At 41.4% G+C, this 22194-nt stretch overlaps 1 protein-coding gene across 1 annotated transcript in view; it reads right to left on the bottom strand.

The window, feature by feature from the left end:
• Positions 1 to 572: 572 nt before the first annotated feature.
• Positions 573 to 22194, bottom strand: part of LOC131460660 (retinoic acid receptor gamma-like) — a 38264-nt gene continuing 16642 nt past the window's right edge. The window contains exons 3-9 of the mRNA XM_058631329.1: positions 6533 to 6681; positions 5420 to 5561; positions 5127 to 5290; positions 4823 to 4999; positions 4521 to 4725; positions 4112 to 4270; positions 573 to 2991 (exon numbers count right to left, since the gene is read on the bottom strand). Coding sequence (XP_058487312.1) covers positions 2606 to 2991; positions 4112 to 4270; positions 4521 to 4725; positions 4823 to 4999; positions 5127 to 5290; positions 5420 to 5561; positions 6533 to 6681 — 1382 coding nt within the window. The 3' untranslated portion in view covers positions 573 to 2605. The remainder of the gene's footprint in view (positions 2992 to 4111; positions 4271 to 4520; positions 4726 to 4822; positions 5000 to 5126; positions 5291 to 5419; positions 5562 to 6532; positions 6682 to 22194) is intronic.

Here is a 22194-nt window from a genome sequence, read left to right as displayed (position 1 = left end):
ATTTTCAGAAAGTATTTGTTACATGAGAGGATTTCTCTGCTTGTAATAAGTAAAATTTAATCAAATTTTGTCCAGTTTTTGGTTAGATTTTTCTAAGTAGTATTCTAGCCAAGTCATACATGTTTTTGTTGTGTTTTTGTGTGCAATGACTGTTATGAAAAACAAACTGTAGATAAGTTAACACAGTAAAGAAGACACAGTGAAGGGCTTGAGAACCAAAAGCGCCTTTATAAAAAAAAAGTAAGTAAGTAAAAGTAAGACAACAAACAAATAACACTTGAGCAAACAATAAGCCACAAAATAACAAAAAGTATTAAGTTGGACGTAAAAAAACCAAGTGAAAACATGAACAGGAGGCTTGTCTTTGTGTCTCCCTCCCTCTCTTTTTCTCCGTGTGTGTGTGTGTGTGTTTGAGCGGTTTCGTCAGACTGAAGCAGAACTTGTGAGGTGTCTGTGGTTATAATATCATCACATACTGTACACACTCTATATAAAAACACAGAGATAGAAAAATGGTTCCAGCTTCAAACGTAAACAAGAAATGAGATCATGATTGTGATATTAAGTCAATCTTTGGTCTTTTTTTTTTTTTAAACATATTATTCTTTTGTATACTGAGCTCAGGTCTGTGTCATCAAAGCAACACTTTTACTGCACCGATTGCTCAAATTGGACTTATATGGACTAAAATATAATGGTTATATGACGTATAAACAGTTTTAAATACTAAATAACAGTGAGTGGAATCAGCAGACGCAGTGATGATGATGATGATGACGACGTGTGTGTGTGTGTGTGTGTGTGTGTGTGTGAAAGAGAAACAGAGCGAGCGACTACACTGAAGACAGTTTCCTGTTCGACCTCAGACTGAGACGTCATCACGGCGTCAAGAGTTGATTGTTTCATGCTTAAATCACCTTGCGTGTCCTTCATGGCTTCAGGTGTGTTACTGAGGACACATTTTAACAAACACACACCGGCAGCCCCCCCCCCCGCTCAACACTTTACAATAAAGAGTTCCTTTTTCCTTTATTCCTCACACTGTATCTACAACGTCGAGCCACCATGTGTTGATGGAGAACACAAATACTGACTTATTTCACACGCACACATTGCATAAAAAAGTTGTATTGTCTCAAAGAGAAAAGAAAACGAATAAAAAAAGGTATTTATGACATAATCCGTGTTTTGCATCACTCATTACAGCAGCCATGAACACAAAGGTCCTTTCATGTGATCCGCTGTGACGTCTGTGATTCTGTCCAAACTAAACATCTTTGGGTGAGTGATTTCATACCAAACATCTTCTCGTTTTCTGATATTTCCCGCTGTCTTCTTTCATTTACAAGACACAACAAGTTCTTAAGAGTTTTTGCATAAATGCTTATGGCAGTAATGACAGTAACATGACATCTGCACATCACTCACACAAGCACGCACACACACACACACGCACACACGCACACACACACACACCTGAGGTTTTCTGTGACGTAAACAGCTTTTCTTCTGCGACGCTGATTCGTGTTTGCCCACTCTGACAACATGGAGATCGTATGGCTTACCTGTACCTGGTACATCGTAGTAAAAAAACAAGACAAATCTTTTCTACTTTCGGCAAAAATGGCAACGTTTGGGTTCTTTAAATCAAATCTCTGTTGACAGATGAGATTTGGCCCTTTTATAATCAACCTGAGACTGTGCTGATTCGAGTTTGTACCCTTTTGTTTTTGTGAATTGGAATATTTGATTATCATTTTGTTTTGACACAATGTGAAGCAACGACACGTAAATGTTCCGAGTTTAAAAGACTGAGTTACAAACCGTGAGTTTGAGTCCTGCTCATGACCTGCTCTTGCTTTCCTATTGCTTTTTTTTCTTCCTGATTCTATTGCTTCTTTTTGCTGTGAAACGCATACAAATAAACACAAGCTTTTACAAATACAAATAAAACCAACAACAGATATGTCCAGTCAAATATAAGCAAGACTGAGGGGCAAAATATTCAAAAGAAAACAGGCATGAAGACAGTCCCGAAAGAACAAAACAGACATGTGTACGTACGTCAGAAAACCATACAATAAAATAAAAAAATAAGAAGCATATCTCTGAATAGTAATAAAAGGAATTTTGAGAAGACAAACGGACACCATGTTAAGTTCTGTTGTTTCAATGCTTTTTTTCTTTTACCATCAAACTTTATACACAGCATAGCCCTTATATTTAGCGGAGGAGTGCATTTTCTTCTGTCCTCTGGTTCCTCTGTGTGGACAAAACACTTTTGAAATACCTTTTTCAGAAAGTCTCGTTTTTGGCACAGTGATTTTAAAAATGTGCTTTTTTTTCTTTTCCTCAATCCACTGATACTTAGTGCTTTATTTCTCTCTGTGTTTCTCACGCCAGACTGAACACGTTTCTCCTCTCAGCCCAGAATATGTACAGTATATGTAAATATGTGCTGTATGCCAACAAATTGTTATATATATATATATATATATATATATATATATAGAGTACCAGTCAAAAGTTGTGGACAGACTTTTCTGGAGGAGGATGCAGCACCGTCGTGTCTCTCTCTCTCTCTCTCTCTTTCTCTGTCTCTCTCTCACTGTGTTTTCCCAGTCACAGCTCTCTTCACCGCCGCCAGCGCCGCTGCTGTAGCTGCTGCGGCCGCCGCCACCGCCGCCTCCCCCCACAGCTCCCTGTCACTGTCCGCCTCCCGCTCTCTCTCCTCGTCCCAGTAGTCGTCCTCCGCGTCGTCCTCTTCCTCCTCCACGGCCGACTCGTCCGTGGCTTTCTCCTCCTGCTTGATGGCTGGAGCGGCGGGGGCGGGGGCAGGGGCGGTGGCAGTGGCGGCGTCGGCGGTGGAGGCGGCGCTGTCCCCTGAGTCGCTGCTGTCCTCGAAGGTGTCGGGATTCTCCAGCATCTCTCTGATCAGAGGAGGCATCGGCCCTGGAATCTCCATCTTCAGCGTGATGGCTCTTTCTGCACCTACAGCAACACAAAGGTTGATTTGAATGTTAGCGTTTAAAATCTGACAACGTTATTTATATATGTTCATATATATATATATATATGTATATATACTGTATATGCATGTTAAAATAAAAAAAGAAATCATTTGGAACTATTTAAGGTGATTTACTTATGATTTTTATTACTTTTAAATACTATTACTTATTTGTACCTGCTGCAAATAATGGGATCAGGCTGCCTCGGCACTTTTATAAATTTTAAAACCAAAATTTTTGACACTTAATGTCCACATGTGTTTAATTTGTTTTGACAAACAGTTGCGTTGTGCTTTAATTTGATGTCCTGCATGTAAAGGTTATATGTTCAGTTCTGTCTTGGTGTGGTTCTGACCTGGGCTAAAGGATTTGGAGAAAATACCTAATTGGGATTAGGATTCGGGATATAATCTGTCAAATTCAGTTCAAACTTTTGTGTGTTATATATATTTAAAAAGATGTGACATCACACCAACAGAACATCTCAGGGCAAAGTGGTCTGAACATAGAACACTAAAACTGTAGCCAGTGCGTTTACTGATTGTTTCAAATTGTAATAGCTATTTATATTTATTTGTTCAGCCTTAGCTCCGACCTGCTAAAAGACTGCAGATGTTAATTATCTCTTAGCAATTATCTAGTACAGTGCATCAAATGATAACATTTCATTTTTAACCACAACTTAATTTTTGACTGTATAGCCAACTATTTTAAACTTGACATATCTCACTGTCCCCCCACAAGTAACAGCGCAATATTTATTTTTTAGTTACAGTTTTTTTTTTTTACTATTTAACTGTTTTTCGTTTTATACTTGTCTGTTTTTTATACTTACATGTAAGTGCTGCTGGACAATGTGAATGTGGGGATCAATAAAGTATTTATATATCCTTCTATCTATCTATAGACACACCTATGGGTCATTTGGAGTCTTCAGTTAAACCTCTGCATGTTTTTGGAGAGTGGGAGGACGCTGGAGAAAATCCACACACACACACACACACGCACACACAGAACATGCAAACTCCACGCAGAGAGGCCCTTGTTAGGACTAAATACACTAAATACTAAATACAATGGCATGTCAATTGTCCGCTGACCTTTGGTGCTAATTCCTCGCAGGTCTGTGACTTTCATCAGCATGCGCGGGAACATGTGAGGCTTGTTCGGGCGCCTGCGGCGGGTGTAGATCTTCAGGGCCTCGAGCAGCGGCTCCTGCAGCTTGTCCACCTTCTCCGGCTCTTCCAGGTCCATGCGGTCTGCGAGAGCCAGAGGGAAGACACAGCATGATGAGTAAGCATTGATAATTTAATGTTATGAGATGCTCTTTTTAATATGGAACACACACGTTTAAGCAAGTCCTATGCTCATAAGAGATGGAACCTTGATGAGGTGTTTGTTTTTGTTGTTTTTTTTCTCTGTCTTCTTGGCCCAATAGAGGAGATGTTCCTCACATTTTTGCAAATATAAGATTTAAGAGTGTTTAATGTCTTTGATTCTGCTGTTTACCTCCACAGATCAGGCAGATTGCACTGAGCAGCCCCGTCTCTGTGTCGTCCATCTCCAGCGGCAGCAGCTGACCGGCGAAGGCAAACACCAGGTCTGTGAGTGGACCAAAGCCGGCGTTATGCATCTGTGTCCTGTTCAGAGTCAGGCCATCTGAGAAGGTCATCGTGTCCTGCTCTGGAGTGTAACGAGTGCATATCCTCAGCATCTAAACCAGACAGAGACGAAAGGACACCCGGTAAGAATTCATCATATTGACAAGTTCAGCAGTTATGGAAGAAGTAATAGGAGCGTGTGGTCCGTACCAGGATGTCCAGACATGCAGATTTGAGGAGGGTGATCTGGTCAGCGATGGTGAGCGTAGTGAAGCCCGGTAGCCGCTTGGCAAACTCCACGATCTTTATAATGCACTTAGTGGAGAGCTCACTGAACTTATCCCACAGGCCCAAGTCCAGCTGCACTCTGTGGTCAGCACTTGAATTCTGGGAGAGAGAGAGAAAGAAAGAAGGACATTTCAGTTTGTGTGCCTCATGTTTGTCATCGTGGCAAAGCAGTGAACTAATGCTGGAGTGGATTGTGGGAGTTTACAGACGGATAAAAACAACTTACTGTGGTGTATTTTCCTAGTTGGCCCAGAGAAGGAAAGGTCTCCTTGTGAGCTTTGCTGACTTTATTAACCAGCACCTCCAGCTCTCCGCTCAGCTCGTAGTTCTCTGGCAGCACCACCTCCTCCTTCACATCCTTCTTCTTCTTGTTCCTGTCGTTGCGCACCGCTGCAGGGCAAAAAAACCACGGGCAACACTTTCAAAAAACCTCCACTGTTTCTTTTAATGGTGGAAAATAATCACAGCCTCAGGGTTATTTACCCCCCCACGGAGCCCACTACTGTCTCAGACACTTACCTTCTTTGGACATGCCAACCTCAAAGCACTTCTGCAGCCGACAGTACTGGCAGCGGTTACGGGTCACTTTATTGATCTGACAGTTCTTGTCTCTGTGGCATGTGTACACCATGTTCTTCTGGATGCTGCGCCTGAAGAAACCCTGGAATCCATAAAAATACAAATAAAAATTCTATTGCACTGCTTCAAGACAGAAAATAAACATCCACATGTTCATTTTATCTCAGAGCTGCAGTGTTGAACGTTTGGTGACTTTTGTTGTTGGTGATGAATCCTTCACACTGATGATGAATTATCGAGGGTTTAGATTGTAGATTAGATGTAGATTTCTCTTTTTTTGTGGTCTTAGTCTCAGTTGTGTTGATTTACTGGCGTCTGTCTTAACATAAAACAAATCACTTCCTGTGTGCAGTGTGGGAATGACACCAGACCACACGACATCCAAGCACCGCTGTACTGACACAGAGCGGAGCTGGAAGACTTATTCAGCATTGTGTGAACTCGTTTGACTGAAATGGACATTTGTTTCCATTTAAAACTGATTACAGTTATACAGTTTTAAGCTCTAAATCAGGGGTACATTTGGCCTAGGATGTTAAAATACTATTTCTTTCTACTTATCTACTTTTTTTCTTAATTTTTATAAAAAGAAAATGAAAAGAAAATGAAAAGGCTAATTAATGGGATGTGTTGGTTTAAAAAAAGTAACTTGAGTTTGCCACAGACTGTTAATCGTGACTAAAAACTTATCTTAATCTTATCTAATTCAGTTCATCATTTAAAAACCTGATATTTTAATTCATCTGCTGGGCCGGATGTTAACACTGAAGCACCAGTTACTGAGCTCTACTGTAAATAATCCATTTGTCAATAGTTCTATTTAATTTTGATGCAGTGACCATGTGTTGGTCTCTGAATACATGCAGTACATGTCAGGAAACACTAGAGGGCACTTTAATAACAACAAACATCCTTGCGCAGCCCTAACATCTGTCTCCAGGCTGCAGCTCAACATCAGGTTCTCACTGAGGCCTAGTTTCTTTTTTAGAGGACATCATCGGTTCAACAGTTCACGTCCTATAAAGCCTTCATGTGGCTAAATGCTGTATTTACCTTGCATCCCTCACAGGAGCTGACTCCATAGTGATAACCAGAGGACTTGTCCTGGCACACAAAGCAGGGTTTGTAGACCCGGGGAGGAGGAGGAGGAGAAGGAGAGCTGGGCACCATCTCCTCTGAGCTGGTGCTCTGGGTCTCCACCGCTGCAGAGACAAGAAAGAAACGAATGAATCAGAGCATCTTTCCTGTTTGTATGAGCTCTTCATAAAAGTCTTTGAAACGATGATCAAAGCGAATACAGCAACTGATTAAGAGAGAGTTGGTCAACAAACAACCCCCGACCCCATGCGGGACACCCCTTGGAGCCAGAAGGCAAGCTCAAAGGCAGACATTTTTAAGAGAAAAAGGGGGGGGGGGCGCACACACTGCTGATTGACAGCCTTAAAAGAGACACAATTAGCTGATGGCCAGATGGCCCTGCTGATAAAATGCTGATTGGCAGCTGAGATTTGATTGGCTTCTCCATTTACTGGTGAGTGGGGGAGCGACATACCTCTGTTGACTTTTTGACTGACATCTGAATTTTTTTGTATCTGCATGTGTTTGGGTACGTGCACACACACACACACACACACGTGTGCACATTTTTATTTGAAAGGCTGTCCAACCAGACCTGCCTATATACCTCCAGCTCCATGTGAACAAACAGAGCAGGGATGTTTATGAGACCGGGCCGTCTCCTTCTCTTCCTTCTCCCTGTCTCTTTAAAGAAAATGGCTGACTGTATAACACCATTTGCCGTTGCAAAGTGCTGCCAGTGAAAACGCTGAAAACAAACAATGTAAACCAGATGCAGGAAAGGACAAAGTTCCGTGTGGCTGATTTCAAACGTGCACACTCCCCTCGCTCTCACTCAGATGTAACAGTAACGCGCCTGGTCTGGATTTAAAGGTGATGACTAAAGAACAACCAGATTCCTTCGAACATGCCTTTCAACTTTCACCTTCAGTCACCCCAACTTCACCTCCCTCTGCCCACTCCCACCCCCACTCTCTTGTTTCCTGGCCCTAAATTCCTCAGTGCAGGCTGGACAGGGTTTAATAGTTGCCCAGGCTCATAAGCAGGCCCAATAAACGCTGTGTTGGGGATGGGAAGGAGGCCCCCGGCCAGGCTGACCGTCTCTTTATTGGGATCCAGTCACCTTGGGCAGCTATTCACATCAACAGCTCCATCCTTGGATCCCTTCCTAGTAAAAATAAAGAATCCAGGGTCAAAAACCCAAAGTCACAGCCCCTCCTGTCACCTTCAATGGATAGCACAGAACTGAACCAAATGTGCCCCCCCCCCAATTCTGCCACCCCACTGCAGCAACCCCAACCTGAACCCACAGCTTGTCATTAAAAAGAGTGGTAAGGTTTCAAAAAACAGAGAAGCAAAGGCACAAAGGAATAATCTAATAAAAACAGAGGGGGGAAAAATGAAAAGAGAAAGAAAGGGAGAGAGGGAGGTGAGGCAGAGGACACAAACTTCCCAGTGACCAAAAGGTTAAATAAAATCTTGAACATTTAACTTTGACCTTGACTGAAGAAGGCGAGTCCTAAACGAATGAGCGGCAGCAGCTTTAAATCGTAGTCATGTGCTCAAACACAACACACACACACACACACACACATCCTTCTATTTCTAACGTGACTTCAAAAAAAACACAGCCCCCGAGAAAGAGAAGCATGTTTTTATAAGTTTGATAATAATATGTGGCTTTGATGCAGTGCGTATGCGAGCCTGTAATTATTCAACACAAGTGCCCGTGACTCATGGTTTCATGGCATGAAAAGGAAATAGAGAACACACCAAGTGGGATCACTGCACACCAGCTATTCATTATTTATTTCTTTATTTCTTTATTTTTTTTGAGGAGTGAGATTAGTGTAACCCTGCTTTTCTGTTGCTGTTTTAAATTCCCACTGTGAGCCGGAACAGCACACGTGTGATTTCAGATAATACGTGGATTTTCAGGCCGGGTTGAAACTTTGTACTTTGTAAAAGCAGATTCATTGTGTTGGCATAAACATTCATTCAATTTATTTTATTTGACAATAAACGTTTTTGGTTTTGTCACCTCAATAAATGAATGAATAAATTAAAATTCAGTTGCAAAGTCACAATTGTAGGATTGTGACTAATGATAATTTTCATAATCAATGAATCTGTTGATTATTTCCACGATTAATCCACTAGTTGTTTGATCCATAAAATGTTTGGAAAATGTCGAATGGTGTTTCCCAAAGCTCAAAAATGATGTTGTTCTCAAATATTTAGTTTTGTTTTGTCCACAAACCAAACATCATTCAGTTTTAATGATTTCTTTGTTATGTGGAGCAAAGAAACCAGAAAATATTCACAATTAAAAAGCACAGAGACACAGAGTGCAGCTGATAGACGTCATCAGCACTGTGTGAACTTGTTTGACAGTAATGGACATTTCTTACTTTAGTTACACAAATTTGGCCTAGGGTGTTAAAATACTGGGCCTTTCTACTTATCTTTTTTTCTTCTAATCTTAAGTATTCACTTTGTTAAAGTGAACATTTATTGGATGTAACTTGAGTTTGCCACAGACTGGTACTTATGACTTTGAGTCAGTTAATCTTTTTTTTAAGAATAAAAGGCTCTGAATTCTGCGTGACTTTGTTGTTTTTGTGAATATAAGCAAATCATTTAAAAAACAACAACAAAGAACCATATATTTAAATTCATGTACTGGGCCGGATATTAACACTGGACGGCCAAGTTCTGGCACACGGGCCGCCAGTTGCTGACCACTGCTCTAAATTATGTCCACAGAGAGACGAGCAGTTTCAAGCAAGAGAAAAAAACTAAAAATAAACAACAATAAGCCCAACATAAAATTAATAGTTATATAAATATATTATACAAATAATTTTGATCTAACACTGCTACTCTAAACAAAGAGACCTAGTATTTGTGATTTTTGTGATATTATTGCACATAGTGATGCTGTACTTTCGGACTGGATAACAAACTGAATATCTCTAATTTCTGGAGTCTATGTCCGACTAAATAATCACTCTGACGACTGCGTGTCGAGCTTTAACATCTCCATCAACAGGTGAGTTGATGATAGTCCAAGTGGTGAAGAGAGTGTCATGTTTCCAAAACACGGGTTTACATGTAAACAAAAAGCCGCCCGGTGAGCAGAGGGTAAATACCATTATGTCGTCAGTTTGGGGGGCATTAGAGCCCAGGTGTGGAGGGCGAGGAGAGACGAGGCAGAGCAGAAAGAAGTGGCACTGCTGCAACCCGATCTTTGTTTTCTGTTTATATAGTAACACTGACAATGTGAAAGCGTCCCTGGGAGAACAAGTGGAAAAGCAGCTCCTGCTGAAACCGAGACGCTGCATCTGGCGCCAAGGAGAGCGGCAGACTGACACCGTCTGAGGGTGGGGAGAGTCGGGTGAGGAGGGACGTGACTCAAGACAGACAGGGTGAGAGAGACACCGAACTGAGTGCAGCGAAAGGAGAGAGGGGGAGGAGGGGAGGAGGGGAGGTGCCTTTACCTGGCGTTGAGGAGAAAAAAGGAGCGGAGCCAAAAAGTGTCAGCAGCTGTCATCACCCTGAACTGAGCTCAGCCTCAGCCTGAGAAAAAAAAAAATACCTGGCTGCTCTTAACTTACAGCTCACCTCTTAGTGTGTCACAACATCAATCAGCACACGCCACTGGACACAAAAGACACGAGGTGACGCGTGTGAATCAGCCACCTTTATACATTCTAACCTCACGCATATTTCCCATATCATATATACTGTATATAGAGCAGCTGCTAGTTCTCTCTGCTTTGTTTTTTTTATTTGCACTACGTGACAACGTCGTGGCAAGAAAGTCCACTTTGTAGCTTCTGTCACGTAAGTCAATATACGTTAATATTCTTTATTACTACTTCCCAGCTTTCCTCTCTCCCATTTCCTCTGAGGTCTTAACCACACAGAAACAGAACTTTCCCTATACATTAGTATTCTTTTTTTCATTCTTGAAACCCCCCAAAACAACTATAAAAGCTATAGTATGCAGGGCCTGTATGTGGTGCTATAACTCTGCTTAAACTGAAATTTAAATTTTTAAGTATAAATTAAAATGTTAACAATCACAGAAAAAGAGACAGAATTTACCAACCAAAAAACAAGGGTGGCCTTTTGAGACTGTCCTAAAACACTGGTTCAGTGAGGATAAAAAGCCGGGACAATAAAACAATCATTGTGATTTTTTTCCTACATTTGTTCTTGTGTGTTTATTGTCAGATCAGCACGTCACTGTTGAGCTTACAAATGCTTTTCCACGAGCAGAAATCTTCTTTATCAGCTCTGAATGCGTCCTCAGATTTAAGAAACCAAGGTTTTATATCAGTTTTACAAGAGAATGACTCTTAAAATATGACACAGCTGAGCAGGAGCAGCAGCTACACTGAACAGACTGGCCCAAATACTCATATATTAACCTTTGAACAGTTTTAACATCTAAACACCGTGATCATAACTTGAATGAATGTAGATTTAGGACAACACAGCTTTAGCTTCCTTTCTTTTTTTTACCAGAGGAAATGAACAGGTTAGTTCTTTGAAGTGGAAAACAGCTGTATTTGTCATCGACCGCATCCCTGACGACAGCAGCACTCAACTGTTGACGTTTGATGTTTCAACAGGACAAAAGTGATCTGTCATTGTGCATTAACGGGTACGTGTGATACCTGCCATCGGCCTATGACTGCTCACATCCCAGCAGCCCGAGTGTACATACAGCGCACAGACACACAGAGTGTGAACATGGTTTGCTTTACAGTGACGTTGAAGGCGTCTCTCTCTCTGTCTTTCTCTGTCTCTCTCTACTCCGGTTGGAAGTGACATTTGGCCGATGGGACCTTCAGCCTGACTCAACCTGCCAACATCACACATCTCATTGAACTAGACTTTATGTTACCGTACATAATCTTGTGTACTTCACTTAAGTTGCATCGTTTTCATTTTTGCTCTGAGCCAGACTAGAAACTTTAAAATGTCCACTCATGTTTCTTTCACACAGTCCACAGCAGACGGATTTAGAGCAGATTCAGATTTTACAAAACTCACCACTTCAGCGGAAGGCTTTGGAATGTGTGTGTGTGTGTGTGTGTGTGTGTGTGTGGGCTGCTGCATGAGACCACAGTGGAATAATTCATGATCGGCTGAGTGAATTTTGCCTAATTAAAAAAATGACACTTTCAACTTGCACTCAGATTATTAAATAAGGATGTTAAAGTGTGGTTCTATCAGGTATTACCATATTATTGTAAGCTCTGACTTCACTGAGCTGTGTCTGAGTAGGACACAGGCACTTGGTCTCACTGAAAACATGGCTGCCAGCAGGGACTCACATTAAAACAGATTTCAACAAAAGGATCGGCTAATAAAATTGTCTTAAGAATGTGTTTTTCACCATCGACTGGCCTTTTTCAGATTACAAACATGAGTTTGTAATCTGCTCATACTCCCACACCAAAGCCCATTAAGAAAATCAGCGTTTTAAGCTCATGGGCCAAAGGAGCTAGTAGTCTAGTGCTGTCTTGTTTGTTGAGGTTGTGTGACTTCAGTAAATCTGAACAAAGCATTTCAAACACTGAAGTCACAAAATAACATGTTTAAACTTACTCATGGGGGCAGCAGTGAATCAAAATAATCCTGTGTGCCGGAATGAAAAACCACTGGTTTTCTCTATGGGCTTTGGTGTGGGGAGTGAGCAGTTTACACAACTCTGGTTTCTGTAGAAAAAGGCTGTGATTAGCAGTTCTAAAAAACACATACTTAACATGTCATAGACTTGTTTTATTGGGTGAGTCATTTTTTTTTTATGTGGCTAAAAGCAAATATCCCAGGCTACACCATGGAAGAGTCGTGCTTAACAAGGTCTCTTTTGACAATGTTTCAACTAGATCATCTGTGCAAACAAGGGTTAAATAAAAATAAAAAATACATCAAATTAAAGCTTGTGTATTTAGCTGTAATTCATGCACAGATAAAGAGTGGGGGGAGATTTTCAAAGTCAAATATGCTGAGTGAATAATTACCATGACAGCAGGGAGGAGATGGGGGAGATCTGAGTGACAATCCCTTTCATCAGCTGTTTTAAGTTCAATACCAGTGTCCGTCCTCCCCCCTCCCCCCCCCAACTCAACCCTCACTAATAACCCTCTTCCCTCCTCTGTCCTCTCCTGCCTTCCTGTGCTGGAGGGAGGAGGAGTCCTTCCTGTCATTGGCAGCGCCTTTAAAAGAAAAGGCTGTGAAAACCAAGCTACTGTCCAGGAGATAGCGCCATAAAAAGAGTGGCACCAAACACTTAAAAAAGGGAGGCAGACAAACACACACACACACAAAAGCACACACACTCACATTTATACAGTCTTACTAAGACAAACATCTAAAACTTTGAAACTACTGGAAACACTGTCCACATGTCCACAGGGCTCAGGTGAGCACAAACAAGGTCTGAATAGTCGCTCAGTAGAGACTGATCTGTGATGAAAGTCACTTATTTTAGTGTTGTTGTTTTTTTTCTTTAGGAGGAAAAAAAACATTCACGTTATTTTTGTTGTTTTTTTTCTCCTCTCTCTCCATGGTCACGGAGTTTAGCTTTGTCTGCAGAGCGTGGGGGAGGCAGCGTTTATGGGACAGGTTGTTAAATCACAGGGTTTGTCCTTCCCATTCATCATCAGACATACAATACACCTTTTCTTTTTTATAACACCCCATAAACTGGCTTTCCATTTTTGCTTCTTTTTTTTTTTTTTTAATCAGTTAGAATCAGCTCCGGCGTCCATGCGTTCCGACCTAATTTGATCGCTCATCACATGCAACAAAGACAAATGTTTAATCTTGTCATATAACGATGAGGTAGACGGCCGGTTTCAATGCTTTCATTTTGACAGACACTCTTCAGGGATTCTTGACAAAACAATATGAGACAGCGATGATTCAGAATCAGGGATTGTGAAACTTATCAAGTCAACAGCACTTGTCATGTGCCGGCACATTCGCACAAAGTGAGTCTATAGACTTTTAAAGTGTGAGGTCTTTGTCAACATGTCAACATGCACACTGCGATGTGATGACTACAAATAATCTGATTAGAGTTTACATGATTTATAACATGTAGTGTTTTCCTTGCAGACCGTCGATGTTGAAAACATAAACATAAATCTTAAAAATGCTGGGAACGCTTTCTGTAAATTGAGTTGGTGACTCATCTGTGGCTCCCAACCCATGTCTCTCTCATGTCTCTGGCGATGACTGGTCTATAGGAAACTGTACTGACTGTTCTCATAGTTTAATGTTTTCTTTCTTTTCATCCGGGTTGCACAGAAACAACTTGATGCAACTTGTCTCACTTGCAGGATTAACTGGAAACCGACCGGTCCAGTTCAGAGGCGACTTCCTGTTAAAAGGTCTTCTTTCCTTTTCCATGAGCAGGAAAATAATAAGGTAAATAAATAAAATGGAATATAAATAATGTCTGTGTACACATCTGAATCCTCACTCTCTCACGACTCTGGCACACACTCACACACTCACATGAGAAACATCTGAAGTATTCATGCATACGTTTTAGTTGATTGATCTTTGATTTTTGTGTCATGCATGGAAAATGTGCCCAGCCCAATCGACGCCCGACAAGACGCCATTTATTTTTTAGTGACACGGACGAGAAAAGCCAGAGTAGAACATACAGTAAGTTACAATTAATAGTCCTGGATTTTTGTACAAATCTAATTTATGGGCATAGTGAAACAACCAGTTCATGTTGTCACATTTTTAAAAACACATTTCATTTAGTGATGGTAATCTATTTCACCATAATCAGGCTAATACAGAGTCTTATTTTTAAATTTCACCTCATTTACATAACTCACACATAAATCCAAGTTTTTTACGTTGTCTTTTGATTAAATGAGATACTAAGACCGACTCTTCCTTTAAAATTGACCTCAACTGAGTTACAATTAGTATAAAGTCAATAATAATCCATCACATGCTGGTTATCCTCTTTATTTAAAAGGTTTAAGACTCAACTGAGAGCCAGCGGCATTTAATACAGGTGAAGGAGCATCTTAAGGTAGTTTTTTTATTAACAACAAATGAAATTTAAAATGACATCACTCTTTCTTATATTACCTATAACTAATGACTTTTTTTTGAGGGTTTGTTGTTAAACTGTGATGGTGGATTGGACACAGGAATGGACAAAGCAGTTTTACTACAGCGACAAGAATCTGCCTTTGAAGGAAAGGTCACACACACGCACACACACACACACACACACACACACACACACACACACACAGAGAGAGAGAGAGGGAGAGAAGTGGTGTATTTTTGAAAGTTATTTACAAATTAAAAATAAGTCAATATTTACAACAATTGTAAAAAAAGTATCTAACGTTTCTAATCTGACAAACGTTAGATACTTACAATTACAAGTTCCAGACGGACAGCGACTGCAAGCCTGTGACTACTTCCAGTCACTCCAAAACTCAGTAGCCAATCAGCAGACAGCTCCCTAAGGCCCCGCCCATGGTCAGAATCGCAAAAAAACAAAACAAATCAGGGAGCGCAAAAGAACAAGTGTATTTTTCAAACAATAAAATACAATATTTTTGAACGATTAAATTGATATTTTATTTGCTTCTTAAAAAGTGTTGTTGTGAATATATTGACACACGGGACGATTGGAAAGTTTCCTATTATCCTGACCAAAGTAATTACTTTCATAATCTCTTTAATTTCACATGTGAATGACCAACTCCAGGGAACGTCCAGACCTAAATCTCCAGGCTTTCAGGTCTAAGAAACAACCACACAGACTTCATCTAAAACTACTTTATCTCATTAAACAGGCACACGTCACAGCCAGAGAAACAGCCTCTCTGCATTGTTTCATATTATCTGTTCTCCTCCTGTGTGATGATATGCCGCTCCATTGTTACGCTCGCTTTGAAGAGCCCATTTAAAGAGAAGAGTTGCCAGAGAAAAGGCAGATTATCTCTGAATGAAGAGGAGACCATTTCCCCTCAAGGCCGATAACACCGAGACACAAAGGCTTGCAAGGGGGTTTAATTCCAAATCCAACTTCATTCTTCCACTTCTGCTTCAGCCCTCGCCTCTTTTCAAGTGTCCATGCCCCAACACACACCGCCTAATCTCTTAATTGACCTTTTGTAATTGTAATTGAATCATTAAAAGCTCCTGGTTACACAACACAAAGCATGTAAGCCGAGCCATGTGTGAGCAGAGAATAAACACACATAACTGCTGGGAGAGAAAACACACACACACACACACACACACACACACACCAACACTGTAAGCCCTGCCAGAGTACAGGCACGGATGAAGTGTAGGAAGAGGGGATCTGCAGATGAGGAGGAAAAAAAACTCCAAAACAAATGTCACACAGAGGAGAAACTCTGCGTGACAGAGAGAGTGGACAGACTTTGGCATGTCCTCGCTGTCTTTAATGCCTCCTGACGTTGAAACAAAGGAAGGCACAGAGGTGCTGAGCTGCCGCTCATAAAAAACACAGGAAAAGATGACCACCACCAACACCACCCGACCCCCTTTTAACACACACACACACACAAACACACACACACACACACACACACACAGACAGAGGAAGGACAGAATACGTGTGTCAAAAAGACAAAAGAGGCCAAAGTGCTGCAAGGAATTTAACAAGTTCTCTGAAAGCATAAAAAAAAAATCCCCTAAAATCCAACATTATTTATTTCACTTTCCTGTAAGGACTGGTTTATGGGGGAAAAAAAGAAGAATTACTGATCCGACTAAAACCAGACCAGTCCGATTCAAAATCAGACCCGTTTAATGTGACTGGGAGTCAAATTACTACTGCGTGTGTAGCTTCAGGCCTGGACACAGAAGAATGAGATAACAGCAACAAAAACAAAAAATGTTGGGGGACCTTTGAGGAGACAGCTTTTATTCTCTGTCACCTTAAATAACTGAATACAGATGCTAGGAAGACTCTCAAGAGTCTCAAACGCTCAAAACAAGTGGCCGCACATGACAAATGACTCGTCCAGAAAATTGATGACCTCTTCATTAAGATCAGTCTGAGTTTGACCAACCACCAAACTAGTGAATCAGCATCATTTGCTGACTTATCAGAACATACAGATGTGTCATGATCAATCTTTCATTTTCACCTCATCTACCCCCTTTAGCTTATATCAAATATTACACATTTGTGCAATGAACTAAACTCTTAAAAAAAATAAAGTGTGACATTGTAGAAGTTTGTGGTGTCAGAGAGTTTATGTTTTTATTTACCATGAAGGCAAATGTCAGCAATACTTGATTGGACTGGACTGGAAAACTGGACTAAACTGAACGAAACAGATTTTTTATAAAAAAGAACACTTGATTGATGACCATTTGTGGACATTTGTCTTTCAGCCTGGCATCTGGCAAAGCTCCTTAGCGAGTTGTAACAGGCCCTGCTGTGGTGTTTGTCATCCTGACTGCTCATGCATCATCATTAGGGAGCACTGTGGACCTGACAGCACTTGATGCTCTGGTATCTAAATAATTACTAAAATAAATAGACGTAAAGGTGCTCAGTGGGGACCAGAGTGAGAGGAGACAATGTTGTTGTTGGGAATAAAAACTGCAGCGGTGTGACTTCAGCGAGTCAGCTTGTGTAGGCAGATAGAGTCAATGTTTGATTTTCCAAGCCACAAAGCCAAGTGTAACCAAAGAATCTGAAAGTGGACTCCATGACATTTGTCTCCTTTATCTCTGTGTGGCTGTTTCTGTGTCATCCACTCAGGTCTGTGGAGCAGAATAACATCGCAGGGAGTGCTCAGATGTAAGTGATTCACGCTTTCACAAATTAAAATTGACTTCTCGTTTCAACAGAAGTCTTCAAAAAAGAAAAATGCTGAAATGGATTCTTTGAGTAACTTCCTCTAACTACACCCCCTGGCAAATCTATGTTAAAGCATGAAATTGCCTAAGCAGTAACACCATTCAGACCATTGTTTTTTTTTTCTTTAATCGCTTTCTAAAGAAAAATCTGTTCTAACTTCCTGTCACTTCCTGTGTGTATTGCCCAAATCACAACCCCACGTGATCTCCAGTTTTCCAGGCCCGATCAATCTGTTAGTGCTGTCTCTGTTTGGATGTTGGTGTTTGTTGTTTTCTGGACACATCGCCGGGTCAGGTCTCACATTGTTTAAAAAAAAATAAATGCTGTCAATCATGTGAAGTCATTCATAAAGAAAACAAACACCGTGATGTAAAAATATGCACTCCCCAGCTCACTCACTCACTCTCACAAAGGCACACTGAGCACATAAACAAACAGGCTGCAGGGTGAGAATGGGACATAGAATTGAAAGGAATCTGACTCTTCCTGTGGAGAGAGCTCTGTGATAACAACACACACACACACACACACACACACGGAGCTGCTGGACAGGACAGAGTACTCACACTGGATGCTGCTCGTCCCAGCCCAGGCGAAGGGGTCCAGGCCGGAGAAGTAAGGGGTGGCCTTTGCGAGCATGCAGGAGCCTTGTCCGGACACATCAAAGAGGGGCCGCGGGGCCAACCCCAGAGCCTCCATACAGTCAAACATGCTCTTCTCAAATCACAGCACACACAGCTGCAGTCCTGTGCTATTGTTCTGCAGCAAAGCTGAGGGGCTGCAAAAACTCCCGGTACTTAAAGTAACTCAATGCCCTTTACTCAGTCCAGGTGTTCCTTGTCTGTCTGTCTGGCTGTCTGTCTGTCTGTCTGTCTGCCAATGTCCACTGACTGCCTGTCCTGTCTCCTCCAAACTAAGTCCTCCAGATGGAACAATCCTTGTTTGCCTTGTTTCCTTGCTTCTTCAAACTGCTCTCAGATCACTTGCCTGTCTGCCTCCCTGCTGTAACTGATCTGAGTTCCCCTCTCGCCGGCTCCGTGGGCCTCTCACAGTCCACCACACACACTGTCAACTATCTGCATGCTCCCTCAGCAGTGAAAAAAGGAGGTGGGGTCGATGGTGAAGAAGAGGGAGGGGCTTACACCCAGAGGTGGGCGTGTGCTTGCTTTCCAAGTGGCTTTGCAACAAACTTTCTCTCCCTCCCTCTTCTCTCCTTCAACTTTTCCAACTCCTCCTTCATATTTCATATTCTGCAAACAAAAACAAACACTCCTCACCTCCCCACTACTCTTTCCTTGTTCTTTCTTTCTTTCTTACTTTCTTTTTTTTTTCTCTACCAGCATTAACTTTCTTTTTGTTCTTTCACAGGAAGGGAAATCACTCCCACTATGCAGAGCCTGCTGGGGGCATGAAAGAAAGGCATGGAGAGAGCAGCAGTTCAGTGAAGCTGTCATTTGCTAATTTTCTCCAGTTTCAATAACAATGACACACACACACACACACACACACACAATCCTTTTGCGGACTCACATTGACTTCTATTCATTTTAACAACCTGACCATAACCATAACCAGTGAATGCCCTAATCCTAACCACAATTCAAATCATAGTGCTAAACTTTACCAGTTCTTCAGAAATTAAGTTCTCCTTTAATGAGGACCAGGTTTTGGTCTCCACGACGACTACTGGTCCTAACAAGTTCAGTGTTCATCCCAGAAAAGGTCCTAAAGAGGTAACAAATACACACACACACACACACACACACACACACACACGGGGAATAAGCCAGTGCAATATCCTGTAACCTATTCTATATTTACATGAAGTGTGTGAAAAACCAAGCAAGGAAAAACAAACAGAAAAAACCCAGGAAACTTGTCGTCTTGTGCTGTAATCATTTCTTGTAACCTTCCTGAAAAAGAATGGTGTGATGCTATTTGTCATATCACACTTCAAAGCACTGGAACCCATTAGGGAAACAGGATTATTTAACTTGTGGTATTAAGGGGTGTTTTGAGGGGTCGCCCCCTACTGCCATGGCCCTGCAACTGCTAAAGTTGTGCTAAAACAAGGAGACAAAAACTTGAAGATGAAAGTTTTGTTAAAGTTAATCAGTAATTAATTAAAAGAGTTGCAGCTGCAAAAATAGAATCATTGATTTACAGCCTTTGTGATTTTAAGTTGTTTTGAAAATGATTAATTGTTCAGCCCTGTTTCCATACAATTCCATTATTGTACATATAAAACCATATAACTACTACTACTGTAACACAGTACATCATCATCATTTTAGTCACGGTGTTATACAATGAGCCCTTTGTCGCCTTACTCTGTAAACAAGGCGTCTATTAAATGTTTAAATGTTTATTTGTTCTTCTTCCTAGTATTTCTTTCATTCGTTCCTCCTGTTATACGGTTATATTTTTGAGTTATTGGGGCGTCTTGTCATCTACAGCTCACTGTACAGCTCACTGAAGGACAGGTGTGATTTGTGAATTTAGGCTATACATTGATTTAATTTAGATAAGGCTAAGGAGAAGATGTTGAGTCCAGTACAAAATCAGGATATACTTTAAAAGTACATTCAAAAATGACACATGACAATGACTTTATATCTGTCTTTGCTTTTTTCTTTTTGATTAAATGATGTGATTGAAAGTTGCTTGAACATATTATTATATTCCAGTGAATGAAAGTCTCCCCACACACGTATATAATGTTAAACATGTCTGCTGTAACAGAGCAGACGTTTTCGACATGAAATAGTACAAACACAGATGTTACCATGATGTGACATTAATTAAGGTTCAACACCAGGTTTAAGAGAGTCCGGGTCCTGCTACACTCTCAAGTGTAAGAGGAGGTCACACTAATTACTTGACACTTTAACCTGTAGAAGCTGGGGGTTTTTTGGGGGGGGGGGGAGAGACACAAGAATCTGTTATTTCAATACTGCGTGCATATATTTCCTGTATTTTTGCATAAATAATTCTATGTGGTCACTATGGCTTTGCTAAAACAACAAATCTACCCCTGACTTTTTCACATGAACGTGTATTTTATGTCTACCACATGAAGTTTGCTTTTTTTCCCACATGGTCTAGGGCTGTTTCTGCTATCTGATCCAGTTTAGAATGGATTCAGTTGTGTTCCCTCCTGCAGTCACATTGAAGTGTGACTCCACTGCAGGCGAGCCACACACTGAACCGGAGTCTGGATAGTTTGTATACGAGACAGCCTCACCTCCTCCCTTTCCTTCCCTCGTTCAAGAGGGATGAACTCTGGAAGAAACCCCCACTGGGGCTCTAACACTCCCCCCCCCCACCCCACACACACACACACACACACCTACTTCCAAACTTGTCCTGCCTGTGGCTTTGTACACTCCATGCTGCATAATAATTCTCTTTTTGTTTTGTTTTTCCTTCTTTTGTTTACTGAAATCTCTCTCAACGCCCTGAATCCATTAAGCCATTTGTTGTCATTATTAGGAGGATAATCATGCAGCCTTGATGTGATGTATAAAAATAAATAAATACATGATGAAAGTGCTCTTTTAGAAAACTCCTCCTCCTCCTCAGTGAGTAGAGTCTGTACCTGTCTTTCACCATCCGGTAACCCACACACTCACACACTACAATGACACACTGCAGGGAGCAGAGCTGCACAATATCAGCCCACTGAGCTCTTTCCACACCTTGAGACAATTACCCTCCCCGCCTCGCAGCACCCTGCCCCCTGTTGCTGCTTTGAGGAAGGAGACACACAAATGCAGGAGGGAATGTGAGAGAAGAAGAAGAAGAAAAAAAAAATGTCTCTTTCTCTTTCTCCTTCACTTTGAACAAAAACACAAGCTCACTCCCACTCTTTTAGTTAGGCAAATTGCAGCTCGCTGCCTTTGAAACTTAAAACACGGGACTCCCCGGACGGCCATGTCCTTTCCCTCTTCTCTCTCACACACACACACAACTTGTAAGAGGAGCGTGTCACATTACAACTATTCACAATCAGGTTCTTCAGCTATTCATCCCGTCTTCATGTCTGACACAAACACACAGAGTGCGAACAATGGCCTCTCTTTCTTTCCTCTGTCTGTGTCTCAACCGGCAGCTCCTCCAGCGCGGCCGCAGATATTTGCACAAAGTCTCACTGCGGTCATCAGCAAGCGCACAAATATAGTCACAAATGTGAGGCAGGGAGCACAAGACTGCGGGTTTGTGATATTCATGGGTGTTGGAATGTGCAGCCTACGGAGTGGCAGTCAAAATGTGTGTGTGTGTGTGTGTGTGTGTGTGTTCGTAGTATGTGTATGTGCTTAAACAGAGTGCATGTGATGACAGACACAAAGAAAAACACACAAGCCTCAGTCTGTGCCTTTAGGTTCAAGTTACTAATATCACACCACACACGCACGCACACACACACACGCACACGCACGCGCACACACATTACTAAGAACAAGATGTGACAAGTACAGAAATTACGAAAGGACAGTGTGTTCATTGTAGAAAAATACACTTTTGTGCTCCAGCTCCACATTCAGACTTTAAAAATAAACGTGGCTCTGGAAGTGAGGGAAAAAAAAGGCATAAATCAGTTTTCTAAGAACGTTATAGACACATTTACTTATTCCGCAGAAAATACAAAGATCGTATTGTGTATTTACACCGTTGTTTTCTCTCTCTCTCTCTCTCTCTCTCTCTCTCTGACGCACTGAGCAGAAAA

Source organism: Solea solea, chromosome 6 (genome assembly GCF_958295425.1).
Source record: "Solea solea chromosome 6, fSolSol10.1, whole genome shotgun sequence".
Classification (NCBI taxonomy): Eukaryota; Metazoa; Chordata; class Actinopteri; order Pleuronectiformes; family Soleidae; genus Solea; species Solea solea.
Note: the sequence above shows the minus strand (reverse complement) of the source record. Positions and strands in the feature narration are given on the sequence as shown.